Source organism: Haliotis cracherodii, unplaced genomic scaffold (genome assembly GCF_022045235.1).
Source record: "Haliotis cracherodii isolate W230 unplaced genomic scaffold, xgHalCrac1.p SCAF_3, whole genome shotgun sequence".
NCBI classification, from domain to species: domain Eukaryota; kingdom Metazoa; phylum Mollusca; class Gastropoda; order Lepetellida; family Haliotidae; genus Haliotis; species Haliotis cracherodii.
In genome coordinates, this window is record NW_027266286.1 from 70,506,096 (window position 1) to 70,522,153 (window position 16,058).

General features: G+C 36.4%; 1 protein-coding gene across 1 annotated transcript; it reads right to left on the reverse strand.

Moving 5' to 3' along the window:
* Positions 1-2,057: 2,057 nt before the first annotated feature.
* Positions 2,058-4,514, reverse strand: LOC139474627 (toll-like receptor 4). Its single transcript, XM_071257709.1, has one exon. It carries the CDS (start codon positions 4,512-4,514, stop codon positions 2,058-2,060), a length of 2,457 nt encoding a protein of 818 aa, XP_071113810.1.
* Positions 4,515-16,058: the final 11,544 nt, after the last annotated feature.

Sequence of the window (16,058 nt, forward strand, 5' to 3'; positions counted from 1 at the left end):
GGGTTTTTCGCGAACACCTCGTGTCATCACTGATTTTCAGTGGTCCATTCATGTATTTAGAGCTATTTTTTCCCTTTGCGCCAAATGGAATCTGTTTTGGCGGATATTCTCTTGCATTGACAATTTATATTTGACAATAATAATATCACCTTACTGCCCCGAATCCTTTATAATGCATTTTATCAACTTTCAACCAATTTTTTCACGATGAAAAATCGTGAACTAAAAAACAACAAAAGGGTCTGGCCTGACAGTGTTCTTGTCATGCTAAGTGTATGAACCAGGAAGAGCACAGAGAAAAGTAATTTTAACATGACACTGTAGAGGCATGTTCCTGCAGAAGTCAGACTGTTGTTTATTGAATAGGTCATATACATTTCATCATACATTGACTGCACAAACAAAAATGCTTTAAACTTTAAATTTACTTACCCCACTCTTTATGCATGTATATGATTTATATGCGGTTCCTAATGTTACATGTATAATTCTATACTGAAATATTTTCTTAGAGTGACATCCTCAACTCATCATACATTCATTGTCAAGTTGAGTTTTACGCTGTTTCGTGAGCTTGTGACACACAACGATGGTATTTTCATTTGACGGAAAGTGAATGAAGCGGTCGTTCAATATTGCCCTGAGCTTATAAACAGGCCAACAATTAATTTCTGTCCTCCTTTCCAATCTGGCAAGCGCCATTGTGCGGATTCCGCGGTATCGAAGGACACTATAATCTCAATCTGGTCATAAGAGTGAGTGATTGTGGTTTTACGCTGATTATAGCATTATTCCAGAAATATCTCATCGTTGAACACCAGAAATGGATATTGTATGTTTGTGGGGAATCGAACCCAAAGGATAAGCAAACGCTGTAATCGCTAGGCTACCCCAACGCCACTGTCATAATAGTTAACTAATGTCAGCTTGTTGTAAGGAGTGAACTAGATGACTTTGTGTCTTAATTACACAAAGTAATTAGCCATATGTAAAACAATATTCACTCACAAACTCATGTAATTTGAGTTACGTTATGATGATCATGTCAGAAGTGATCACACCATTTAGATTTAACAAAAGCATCTTAGCGATGACATGAAATTATCAATATCCTCAATAATCAAATCAAACACACCACAACCAACAAGGAATCTGTTTTAGCTGATAATTGGTTATTCTCTTGCGATGACATTTAATATCATTTTACGTATCGTGATCACCTGCACAGCCTCTGTGTCATGGAGGTAATCGTAGAACCAATAGATACAAAATTAATATCTTCCCGATAATGTTTGAAAACAATAATTATACCCCCAACACAATCGTTTTAGTGGATATTCTGAAAACGTTTTGTGGGTCTACAGTTGTCAGTTCAACGAAAACAGTAAATCTTAAAGCGCTGAAAATATACTCATTTATTTCTAGTCATTGGTCAGATTGGCCAAGCTTCATCAAAATGGGTTTTCTGTTCCATATCTATGTAGCTCATATCAATCAACCGAGTCTGACCACCTGATCCATTCAATCGCCTCGTTCTCCATGCATAGTTTTCTGGGGACTTACAATTGTAGACATGCATTAGTTACAGTTCAAATTATATGACATAAATATGTTTTACTATAGTTTGGGTTGTGAAGGAATATGTGAAACCGTGATTAATTTAATGTGAATAAAACACATGTTTACTTCAGCAAAACACAACGTATTCACTTACAAAACACTGCAATGATTCTTTGTACAACATGCACGTAATATATATCCACTTCAGAATTAATCCCTGGCAGTGGTTCATAAAAAGCTTCCTAAACATCTGGAGACGAATACAATAGACGGTTCTGGGATGTGACATCCTACAGAAAATACCTGTATGTAATGTACATCCACTCCAAGATGAATCCCCGGCAGTGGTTCACAACAGGCCTCCTGGACGTAAGGTACTATAGTAAATACCTTCAGAGATCATGATCAGTATATGGTAACACGAATGAAAAAAGACATTGCATCACTGCCTCTTTTAACCAGCCTAGTTACCGATTATCATACCACTTATTAAGCCATTATTGTTTCAAATTTGCAATCTGTCTCAGATGTTTCCACAACGCTGTCTGATCCTCAGGGTACTCGTCCACGTGTATTATAAATTCCTCCTCAACCATGTTTAACAGACACTGAGGAAGGTCCTCTTCTTCAATGTCACCCACCAGTAGGATCAATATCCGGTTAGGAATGAGGGCATTCATGGAGTATATTGCTGCATTGATGGTGAAATGTGACCAGGCAGAGGGGTCGTCAAGGAAATCATGTGATACAACAAGAACGGTCTTCCAACTTTTGTTAATACCTTCTATAATTCCGTCAGCAATGTCATGACCCGGAAGTACTTCACGATCTTTTAAGAAGAGACGCACAGGGTGATTACAAAGCTCCAATGCAGGCCGAAGTTTCCGATAGACAAAAGGAATGTCAGCTTCACAATATCCAATGTAGAGGGTGAAAGGAAAGTCTTTTCGAGTAAGATACTTGACGCCAAACCCAAGTATTCCCATGAGAATATTTTTTAATCTAGTTGGGTTTTTGGAGATAAGGTAAATTATTAAAATAGACGTCAGGAAGGCAGTCAGGCATGTGACTGTAAGAGTTAGAATCCATTTACCAGTGCAGTGACGGTAGATGCTCATGTAATCCCTGACAACCTCAACAGTTCTTGTCATTTGTCCATTGTCCTGAATACAAGGGAAATTCCTGTCAGACTCATAAATTACTGGTGAGTCCATCAACCACAGGATAAAGTCCAGATTTTCACAGCCACAAGAAAATATGTTGCCTTGAACTGTGACTTTCAGACTGTTTCTTTCAGCTGAGAAATCCAAGTCAGATTGTGTATACTTATCCAAATACCCTATCATATTAAATGACATGTTCAGAAGCGTAAGACTTGGAAAAGTAGTTGTCACAATGGGAATGGTATCAAATCTGTTTTGCGAAAGGTTAAGATGAATGATTCTATTTTGATTTAGGATGAACGGGAAAAATTGTAGGCCATTCGACGAAAGATCCAAATATTCAACCACTTTAAGAGCGCCAAACATATTCCGAGCCTTCAACACATCATTGGCAAATTGTAAGTTGCAATCTTTCAAAGATAACGTTTTGACGTTTGAAAATGACTTTAAAAATTCTTCAGTAACATTGCCCAGTTTGTTTCCAGATAAATCAACACGCCTTACATTTTCTAACCCTTTCACACGAACGCGTTTATGTTGTTGGTTGTATCCCAAAAGCAATGTGTCAAGATGTTCTGTGTTTGTAAATGTGATTTCATTATATGTATATGAAAACACGAATGTCCCCGTTGCATCAAAATATTGAAGTTTTGGGGGTAGCATCAGAGTCATATTCCCCGCTTTTCTCCCATCTCTTTTTGCCCGTATGCTGTTAGCCCCCTCATCACCATGATGTTGATAACTTAAGTCCAGATATCTTAGTCTTTGGAACACAGCAACAATTAACATAAAATATGGATCTCCAAGCAGACGGTTTTCTGAACCATCAATCACTTCCAAACAATCACGAATGGGAGACTTGTTTAAAGAACCTGTTTCAATTAAACATATCCGGTTCCCTTTCAAGGACAACTCTGAAACACATATCTGAGTCAAAAAGCGTGTGCTGTGTTCTGTAAGCATGCGATCTTCCACGTCTTCCTTTAAGCGAGCTTGGGTTTTTAATGTACTGTTCAACCATATTCTTGTCATGTTCCTTCCAACAAGAGGATAAAGTAGATGTAAAACCCTTTGTATACCGATGGCATTGTTGGTTAGTTCCAGATGTTTCAAGAAGGGCAACGGCTCAAGAACACCAGTCTCACAAAATCGTAAATGATTACAATGATTAAGAAGAAGTACCTCAAGTTTTGTTTCATTTAAACCTTGAAATGTTTCATTTGTTAATTTTGTTAAAGAACATTTATTACCATCCATCTTGAGAACTTTGAGATTTGTCAGTTTGGAGAATCCAGACCCAAAGACAGCATCTGGAACGGGGTCAATGTACAGGCTGTGGAGCTTGGTGAGGGGAGCTAACACCAAATCTGGATATGCTTTCATCTTGTTATTCTCAAGATTGAGTGAGTGCAGATTTCCAAGTTCACGGAAAAGTCCTTCGGGTAAGGAGTTGTTGTGTGAGAGTGTGTTACTTGCAAGAAGGAGAGTGGTCAGACTGTGTACGCCAAAGAAGGCATCACGCTCCATAGTGATAAGTGAGTTATTGTTCAGGTTTATGTACTTAAGACAGCTAAAGTTTTGAAATGTCATATTTCTAACAACTGTAATCTGGTTCTCACTGATGTCAAGTGAGGTTGTGTTCCGTGGAAGGTCGTCAGGAACATGCAGGAGTTGTCTCCCTGTACAGTCAACAAACAGCCCGCTATATTGGTCATGGAAAGTACAGACGTAAGTATTCACCTTTGAGATCCTTACTGCAACCATTATGAGAATTCCGATGACCGCTGCCATAATGACTGGAAAAGAAGAAAAGAAGATTCAATGACATATCATCAACGGTTATAATGAAAGCATCTAAGACTTCCATCCTTTGATAGTTATACAGGGATTGATGCACTATTGAAAATAGCTTTTTATAATTTGAAAAATCATAACAAAAAGTCCCAATCCTAATAGTCAAACTTGAAAACATCACAAATTTGTCTGAAAATTATAATTTGTGGACAAATATACAGTGTATCTACTCCAATTATTGACATTGTCCCTTAGCAAACATGTTTGTCGCTTTCATCGGTTTTATATTGGCAATATCATATCCTTGGGTGCTCGCACGTGCACGGTTAAGTCAGACTGTTGCTCTCTGGGTACATTCATAGTAATTATACGTTTTGATGTGAGGGGTCTTATGATATCATTGAAATTATCTTTAACCATTGTCATTGCAACAAACATTCCTATTCTGGAAAAAGGATATTTTGTTTTTGTAACTATAGCTAAGGTTGAGTGCATCAGATGCCCTAAAGAAACACAGCGTATTACTTGATATTCTTAAAAAAAAAGACATACCAAAAAATGTTAAAAGACCAGTCCTTGTTTTAGCCCCTCAATGCCGAGCGCCAGACAGGGTAACAACAAGTACCATCTTTTAACGTCTTTGGGTATGACGCGGCCGGGGATCGAACCCCGGACCTTCCGCTCTCCGCTCTACCACTAGACCACGGAGGTGTTCGATGGTGAGATGTATCTTTTGCACACAAATGATAACGTTTATTTTACTCTTAAAGACATGTTCGGTTTAAACCAACGTTATTCGTGACAACATATTGTTTAAAAAACCTTTATCGATAGTCATCGCCATCTCTGTCAACAAACAACATTAAGCAGGAGGAGATTTGAAAGTTCATCAGATAACACGGCTCCTGTCCAAAGGACACAAGTACTCACAAATGAGGTAGGAATATCAGGGAAGGACTCTTCCCGTTTCTCGTAGATGCAAGATCAGAAGGAAAGAAAGCGTATTTATCTTACGATAAACTTGTTATTTCCGACAAAGCTTATGTTTTAGCTGTTTTAAGGATGGAAACAGGCGTAGTGTTCCGGGGTATCCTCCCACAGGTGAGGGGGGTCACACGGCGGAGCGGGACACCCGGCCAACATCACCACGTGACGGGCAGTATGACAGCTTGGACTCGGCAGTGAACAACATGACCTTAAAGGGAAGTTAGATTCTGATTCAAGCTTATTATTAATCTGTTCCTTGAACATTAACGGGCTGCTCGCAATTTAAAATTTTCTTTCTTGCTGAAACAATGCAACAAGATATTGACCATATAAAATATTTATTTAAAGATTATACATGCTTTTCCAGCAAAAACAGGAAAGTTCTTTGGTCGTTGTTCAGGAGGAATCGCTCTGTATGTGCGCAAGACCTATGTCCTGTACATGACAAGAATCCACATTAACTAGGATAACTGTGTGTTTGTGAGGCTTGAGTCTGATGTGAAACCTGTCAGTCTGGGTGGAATGTATGTGCTTCCGGAAGGGTCCCCGCTATACCGCGATCTGGCGGGAGACGACGGAATTGATCAACTTCAGACTGTGATAGCTTGTACTAAGTCTGAGTATGGCACAGACATTGACAGGGTTCTATATGGGTCATTAATACACTGCATCCCAGAATGATTTCATTTTAAAAAATGTAAGTGATATTGAATTGCTGGATCTAGGAGAGATGTATGAAACAGATATGTTCTGTGAAGGAAGGAAATCACAAGATGAGAAAATAAATAAGTTTGGTTTGTCATTATTAAATATGTGTAAACAGTTGGGAATTCATATTGTGAATGGAAAGAAACCGGGTATCTTGGAAGGCTGTTTTACTCACATAGGCCCTATGGGACTAGTTTGATAGACTATTTTCTTGTATCTAGAAACAATTGTAATGCTATCAAAGATTTATATGTACACAGCAGAACGCAGTCTGACAACGTGCCCGTTTCCTGTCAATTGTTACATTCTATTAGTCAGCCGCCGACCAGGAAACATTAATTACAATGAAAGTTCCCAGATATGTGTGGTCCGAGGATGGATATAAGTTCAATTTAGACAATATCTCTTCTCCCCCAGCAAAAGCAATCATTAACAGCTTTCTTGATTTTCTCGTTAATGTAAACGAGGCTGCTGACAAACTGTCTACTTTATTTCAGATCATTGGTGCGCACATGGAAAAGACGCCGCCTAATTTTAAGCGAAAAAAAGCGAATTAAATATTCATCGATTACATATTCTTCGAAAATAAAAAAGCGAAAACAAACCTGGAAGTTATTTAGAGGCCCAAAGAGATTTTAAAAAGAAATGTGAGGAAAGACTTCTAACAATAAAGAAACGACAGATTGCATGAACACGACAGTTGGTGGTAGAAATTGTCGCGCTTTTTCCAAGAGATATTTGTCAATCAGTAATAAAGCATCATCTAATGCCTGGTCACTTAAAGCATTGTCATTTTTTTATTCCATTAATGTAAATGCATGGGTTTTCTTCTGTTAAAGCGAGAGTGACAATTAAATCAATAAAACGGGAATTTCAATTAACTGTGTACCATATTCACCTTGATTCACATTCTTTTCGATGTTCTTGACCGTGGAATGGGTTCTTTTGATGTGAGATTCATATGTCCAGAAATATAGGCTTTGCAATAAATTTAGCTAAAGTTACAAGTTTTTCAGTTGAAGAGTGTTAGGCAGGCAGCCTTTATTTCAATACCGGAAGTAGTATAATCCAAACCGTAAGTACAAATATCAAAGTTACAAAGTAAGCCACAGCTATAATGCTATAACCCGGATGTTAGATAGTTCAAACACTTAAGCTTTGTTGCACAACGAGATCCAACCATGAGTCATTCAAGTTTATAATAAGGACTTGTTTTCTGAAACCATAAGTGACATAATGCAAAAACATGAAGAACTAATAAGTTTGTTACAAACCGAACTAGAACTATGGGGCTTTGTGGTTTTTAATTCCAATTAAACATTCTGTGTCAAACCGGAAGTGAGGATATATTAATTTTCTGGTTCTAAGTGCCCTGGCAGAAGGTATCTGTTGACATTCTTTGATAAGACTAGACGTAGTTACTCCTTAAAGCTATCTAAGCGAGCTAAATGTTGTGGAACATGCGAATTGGCACATATCTCAACCTTGATAAAGCAGTGAGAATGGATGTCGTTGGAGCCCGACATATTTGTTTTCAATTTTATGAATGAAAGCTTCGTTCTTAATCTAAATTTTTATTAGAAATCTCAATCAAATTCCACTGCAACAACACATCCTACCAAAATATCAGCTACCTGGATATATCAATTTCTGAGACTTCTAAATATTTTCAATATAATTATGTTGGGGTTTTCATATTTTAAACATATGATCCATTTTAAAACTTATCGTCCAAAGAGACTTCTTATAGTTTCCGTTCCCCTGGTTTTGTAGTTTGTGAGAAGAAGATACTTAAAGATATTACTGTTTGAATATCATTTTTGGTTTTCTTTTGATGTTGTTATTTTATTGGTATGTACATATCTGATGCGAAACATATATCAATGTTTCTAAATTTCTTGCGGTTTCTTGGCAAGGATTCTTTAAAACATAATTTGACTTTGTTTTCATTTATAAACAAAACACTTAAAATATTCTGGAACGCTTTCGGTACATTTCTGTCAGATACAGTTATATTGGGAATCAAATGGTCACACCTGTGACCTAGCAGATCATGTACCACCGTACCCTAATGTCGTGGGTCTCTGCTCATACTTCAATCATTGGTTTATTTACTTGGTTCGATTATCCTTTTACTGTAAAGCGACGACAAAGAACAGTAACTGTATGTAAAATTTAACCAGTGTTGGTTGTGACATCGTTCCCGGGCGTCGTTCAGCAACTAACAAACTGAACTGACTAAACTTTGCTCACTGGACTTCGATAAGGTGTTAATTAGGTGTTGATGCGACACATCAATAGGTCGTTTCTGCATTTGCTGTTTGTTCTTGTTTAACGTCGCAATGAGAAATATTCCAGCTGTCTGAAGGCCGTATGTAAATAATCGTGTCTCGATGAGACAATCCAGCGATTGAAATATAGTAAACCTTTTGTGCACAATGTGTTTACTAGTTGGGACTAGCATATACTTTCGTTTCAGGCGAATTTTGACCTTGAGTCGACAGTTGCAGCATAACAGTTTCACAAAGTCAAAAATGCCGACATGGGCAATCAAATTAAAAGTAAGCGAAAAAGTAGGCTTTAGCATATGGTTGCCATGGACACCACACTTGCATTCGAAATGGTCCTACACCATGTGACTAGAAAGTAACGGAACAGGTTCAGGCAGGTCCTGTCCAGACTGTCCACGGACCTCGAGGCAGCGTAATGTACGTCAATTACCCCTTCGCTTGTCAAAGCCAAAACAGACATTGCTTAGGCCATTGAGGCAAGGGCTGGGGATTTACCCCCCGCTCAACCCGGGGTCTATTTCTGGGGGAAATAAGGTACGTGACCCTGAGACCCCCAGAAACCAGACTTTAACCTTTGCAGTGGAAAGACAGTTGACCATGCTTACGCATATCTTCTCTGATATTGCTTGACTGAAATGTTACATGCAGATTCCGTCTCATGAAAAACGTTTTTCTGTTAAATATTTTCAAAATATCAAATTTTGCAAAACAATTTAAGATCTTCTTCTTTAGAACCAAAAAAACCGCAGAAGCTGAACTTTGTGATAATGACTACAAGTCGACCAAGGTTTCTTCAAGGCAATAAACACGTATCTCATCCACGGCCATATCAAGACTATAATAGACTGTGGTCACTCATATATATGTATCTTACCCATGAACATACCGAGACTGTAATAAACTGTGGTCACGCATATACACGTATCTTACCCATGAACATATCTAGACTGTAATAAACTGTGGTCACTCATATACATGTATCTCACCCATGAACATATCTAGACTATAATAGACTGTCGTCACTCATATACACGTATCTTACCCATGAACATATCTAGACCATAGTAAACTGTGATTACTCATATACATCTATCTCACCCACGAACATAGCTTGCATGTAATAAACTGTGATAAGTCATGTACATGTATCTCACCGAAGAACATATCTAGACTAAGATCATCTGTGGTCACTCATATACATGTATCTCACCCATGAACATATCTAGACCATAATAAACTGTGGTCACTTATCAACATCTATCTCACCCAAGAACATATCTAGACTGTAATAAACTGTGATCACTCATATACATGTATCTCACCCATGAACATATCTAGACTATAATAAACTGTGATCACTCATGTACATGTATCTCACCCATGCACATATCTAGACTGTAATAAACTATACTCGCACATATACATGTATCTCACCAATGAACATATCTAGACTGTAATAAATTGTGGTCACAAATATACATGTATCTCACCTATGAACATATCTAGAGTGTAATAAACTGTGATCACTTAAATACATGTATCTCACCCATTAACATATCTAGACTATAATAAACAGTGATCACTCATATACATGTATCTAAACCGTGAACATATCTAGACTATAATCAACTGTGGTCACAAATATACATGTATCTCACCCATGAACATGTCTAGACTATAATAAACTGTGATCACAAATATACATGTATCTCACCAATGAACATATCTAGACTGTAATAAACTGTGATCACTCATATACATGTATCTCACCCATGAACATATCTAGACTATAATAAACAGTGATCACTCATATACATGCATATCACCCATGAACATATCTAGACTGTAATAAACTGTTGCCACTCATATACATGTATCGCACCCATGAACATACCTAGACTGTAATAAACTCTGGTCACTCATATACATGTATCTCACCCATGAACATATCTAGACTATAATAAACAGTGATCACTCATATACATGTATCTAAACCATGAACATATCTAGACTATAATAAACTGTGATCACAAATATACATGTATCTCACCTATGAACATATCTAGACTGTAATAAACTGTTGCCACTCATATACATGTATCGCACCCATGAACATACCTAGACTGTAATAAACTCTGGTCACTCATATACATGTTTCTCACCAATGAACATATTTCGACTGTTATAAGCTGTGATAGTCATATACATGTATCTCACCCATGAACATATTTAGACTGTAATAAACTGTGATCACGCATAAACATGCATATCACCCATGAACATATCTAAGCTGTAATAAACTCTGGTCACTCATATACATGTATCTCACCCATTAACATATCTAGACTATAATAAACAGTGATTACTCATATACATGCATATCACCCATGAACATATCTAGACCGTAATAAACTGTGATAACTCATATACATGTATCTCACCCATGAGCATACATGTATCTACACTGTATTAATCTGTGGTCCCAAATATACATGTATCTCTCCTATACAATATCTAGACTATAATAAACTGTGATCACTCATATACATGTATCGCACCAAAGAACATATCTAGACTGTAATAAACTGTGATCACTCATATACATATATCGCAACCATGAACATATCTAGACTGTTATCAACTGTGATCACTTATATACATGTATCTCACCCATGAACATATCTATACTGTAATCAACTGTGATCACTTATATACATGTATCTCACCCATGAACATATCTAGACTATAATAAACAATGATCACTCATATACATGTATCTAAACCATGAACATATCTAGACTATAATAAACTGTGATCACAAATATACATGTATCGCACCTATGAACATATCTAGACTGTAATAAACTCTGGTCACTCATATACATGTATCTCACCCATGAACATATCTAGACTGTAATAAACAGTGATCACTCATATACATGTATCTCACCTATGAACATATCTAGACTATAATAAACTGCGGTCACAAATATACATGCATCTCACCTATGAACATATCTACACTGTAATAAACTGTGATCACTCATATACATGTATCTCACCCATGAACATATCTAGACTATAATAAACAGTGATCACTCATATACATGTATCTAAACCATGAACATATCTAGACTATAATAAACTGTGATCACAAATATACATGTATCTCACCTATGAACATATCTACACTGTAATAAACTGTGATCACTCATATACATGTATCTCACCCATGAACATATCTAGACTATAATAAACAGTGATCACTCATATACATGTATCTAAACCATGAACATATCTAGACTATAATAAACTGTGATCACAAATATACATGTATCTCACCTGTGAACATATCTAGACTGTAATAAACTGTGATCACTCATATACATGTATCTCACCCATGAAAATATCTAGACTATAATAAACAGTGATCACTCATATACATGTATCTAAACCATGAACATATCTAGACTATAATAAACTGTGATCACAAATATACATGTATCTCACCTATGAACATATCTAGACTGTAATAAACTCTGGTCACTCATATACATGTTTCTCACCAATGAACATATTTCGACTGTTATAAGCTGTGATAGTCATATACATGTATCTCACCCTTGAACATATCTAGACTGTAATAAACTGTGATCACGTATAAACATGCATATCACCCATGAACATATCTAGACTGTAATAAACTCTGGTCACTCATATACATGTATCTCACCCATTAACATATCTAGACTATAATAAACAGTGATCACTCATATACATGCATATCACCCATGAACATATCTAGACCGTAATAAACTGTGATCACTCATATATATGTATCTCACCCATGAACATACATGTATCTACACTGTAATAATCTGTGGTCCCAAATATACATGTATCTCTCCTATACAATATCTAGACTGTAATAAACTGTGATCGCTCATATACATATATCGCACCCATGAACATATCTATACTGTAATCAACTGTGATCACTTATATACATGTATCTCACCCATGAACATATCTAAACTATAATAAACAGTGATCACTCATATACATGTATCTAAACCATGAACATATCTAGACTATAATAAACAGTGATCACAAATATACATGTATCTCACCTATGAACATATCTAGACTATAATAAACTGTGATCACTCATATACATGTATCTCACCCATGAACATATCTAGACTATAATAAACTGTGATCACTCATATACATGTATCTAAACCATGAACATATCTAGACTATAATAAACTGTGATCACAAATATACATGTATCTCACCTATGAACATATCTAGACTGTAATAAACTGTTGCCACTCATATACATGTATCGCACCCATGAACATACCTAGACTGTAATAAACTCTGGTCACTCATATACATGTATCTCACCCATGAACATATCTAGACTGTAATAAACAGTGATCACTCATATACATGTATCTCACCTATGAACATATCTAGACTATAATAAACTGTGGTCACAAATATACATGTATCTCACCTATGAACATATCTAGACTGTAATAAACTGTGATCACTCATATACATGTATCTCACCCATGAACATATCTAGACTATAATAAACAGTGATCACTCATATACATGTATCGCACCAAAGAACATATCTAGACTGTAATAAACTGTGATCGCTCATATACATATATCGCACCCATGAACATATCTAGACTGTTATCAACTGTGATCACTCATATACATGTATCTCACCTATGAACATATCTAGACTATAATAAACAGTGATCACTCATATACATGTATCGCAACCATGATCATATCTAGACTATAATAAACAGTGATCACTCATATACATGTATCGCAACCATGATCATATCTAGACTATAATAAACTGTGGTCACAAATATACATGTATCTCACCTATGAACATATCTAGACTGTAATAAACTGTGATCACTCATATACATGTATCTCACCCATGAACATATCTAGACTATAATAAACAGTGATCACTCATATACATGTATCGCAACCATGATCATATCTAGACTATAATAAACTGTGGTCACAAATATACATGTATCTCACCTATGAACATATCTAGACTGTAATAAACTGTGATCACTCATATACATGTATCTCACCCATGAACATATCTAGACTATAATAAACAGTGATCACTCATATACATGTATCTAAACCATGAACATATCTAGACTATAATAAACTGTGATCACAAATATACATGTATCTCACCTATGAACATATCTAGACTGTAATAAACTGTGATCACTCATATACATGTATCTCACTCATGAACATATCTAGACTATAATAAACAGTGATCTCTCATATACATGTATCTAAACCATGAACATATCTAGACTATAATAAACTGTGATCACAAATATACATGTATCTCACCTATGAACATATCTAGACTGTAATAAACTGTTGCCACTCATATACATGTATCGCACCCATGAACATACCTAGACTGTAATAAACTCTGGTCACTCATAAACATGTTTCTCACCAATGAACATATTTCGACTGTTATAAGCTGTGATAGTCATATACATGTATCTCACCCATTAACATATCTAGACTATAATAAACAGTGATCACTCATATACATGCATATCACCCATGAACATATCTAGACCGTAATAAACTGTGATAACTCATATACATGTATCTCACCCATGAACATACATGTATCTACACTGTAATAATCTGTGGTCCCAAATATACATGTATCTCTCCTATACAATATCTAGACAATAATAAACTGTGATCACTCATATACATGTATCGCACCAAAGAACATATTTAAACTGTAATAAACTGTGATCACTCATATACATATATCGCACCCATGAACATATCTAGACTGTTATCAACTGTGATCACTTATATACATGTATCTCACCCATGAACATATCTATACTGTAATCAACTGTGATCACTTATATACATGTGTCTCACCCACGAACATATCTAGACTGTAATAAACTGTGGTTACTCATATACATGTATCTCACCCATAAACATAGCTTGCATGTATAAACTGTGATAAGTCATATACATGTATCTCACCCATGAACATATCTAGACTATAATAAACTGTGATCACGCATATACATGCATATCACCCATGAACATATCTAGACTGTAATAAACTGTGGTTACTCATATACATGTATCTCACCCATAAACATAGCTTGCATGTTTAAACTGTGATAAGTCATATACATGTATCTCACCCATGAACATATCTAGACTGTAATAAACTGTGATCACTCAGATACATGTATCTCACCAAAGAACATATCTAGACTGTAATAAACTGTGGCCATTAATATACATGTATCTCACCCAAGAACATATTTAGACTACAATAACTGTGGTCACAAATATACATGTGTCTCACCCATGAATATATCTCGACTATGATAAACTTTGGTCACTCATATACATGTATGTCACCCATGAACATATCTAGACCATAATAAACTGTGGTCACTCATATACATCTACCTCACCCATGAACATATCTAGACTGTAATAAACTGTAGTCACTCATATACATGTATCTCTTCCAAGAGTGAGTGAGTGAGTGAGTATGGTTTTAGGCCGCTTTTAGCAATATTCCAGCAATATCACGGCGGGGGACACCAGAAATAGACTTCACCCAATTGTACCCATGTCGGGAATCGAACCCGGGTCCTCGGCGAACGCTTTAAATACTAGGCTACCCGACCGCCCCATCTCACCCAAGAATATATCTGGACTATAATAAACTGTAATCACTCATATATATGTGTCTCACCCATGAACATATCTAGACTGTAATAAACTGTAATCACTCATATATATGTATCTCACCCAAGAACATATCTAGACTGTAATAAACTGTGGCCACTCATATATATGTATGTAACCATGAACCTATCAAGACTGTAATAAACTGTAGCCACTCATATATATGTATGTAACCATGAACCTATCAAGACTATAATCAACTGTCATCATTCATTTTCATGTATCTCACCAAAATACACATCTAGACTATAATGAACTGTACTGATATACATGTATGCAACCGGTTAAGACCAATCTGAAGCCAGTAAAAGTAATCACATTGTTGATGAAAAAATCAGATATGGACTCACATTATCCACTTTCGCACTTGCCAAATGGTTTATACCCAAACTGTACCAGTGTGTTCTACATGGCATGAGTGTACTGTGTCCTTCAAACAGTGTCGCAGTGTACTCCGCAAACATGACTGAAATCGAAATCTTCCTCAATATTAACTTCCGTGATTAGAGTTCAAAATCAAAATCTTAAAATGCGTGTTTCACCTTCCCTATTCAAGTAATAAGCCAGTTGTGAGGTGGTGGCCGGTAAATAACCGAGTCTGGGACAATCAAACCAGTTATTGATCTGCGCAACGATGTGCGCCGTCCGGGTGCGACAGTACGCAATCAACCAATACGCTGAGTCTGACCATGCGACCCATTCAGTCGCCTCCTACGACCAGCATAGGTTGCCGGGG

Coding starts and splice junctions, on each gene's coding strand:
- LOC139474627 (XM_071257709.1), bottom strand. CDS start 4,514: ATGGCAGCGGTCATCGGAATTCTCATAATGGTTGCAGTAAGGATCTCA.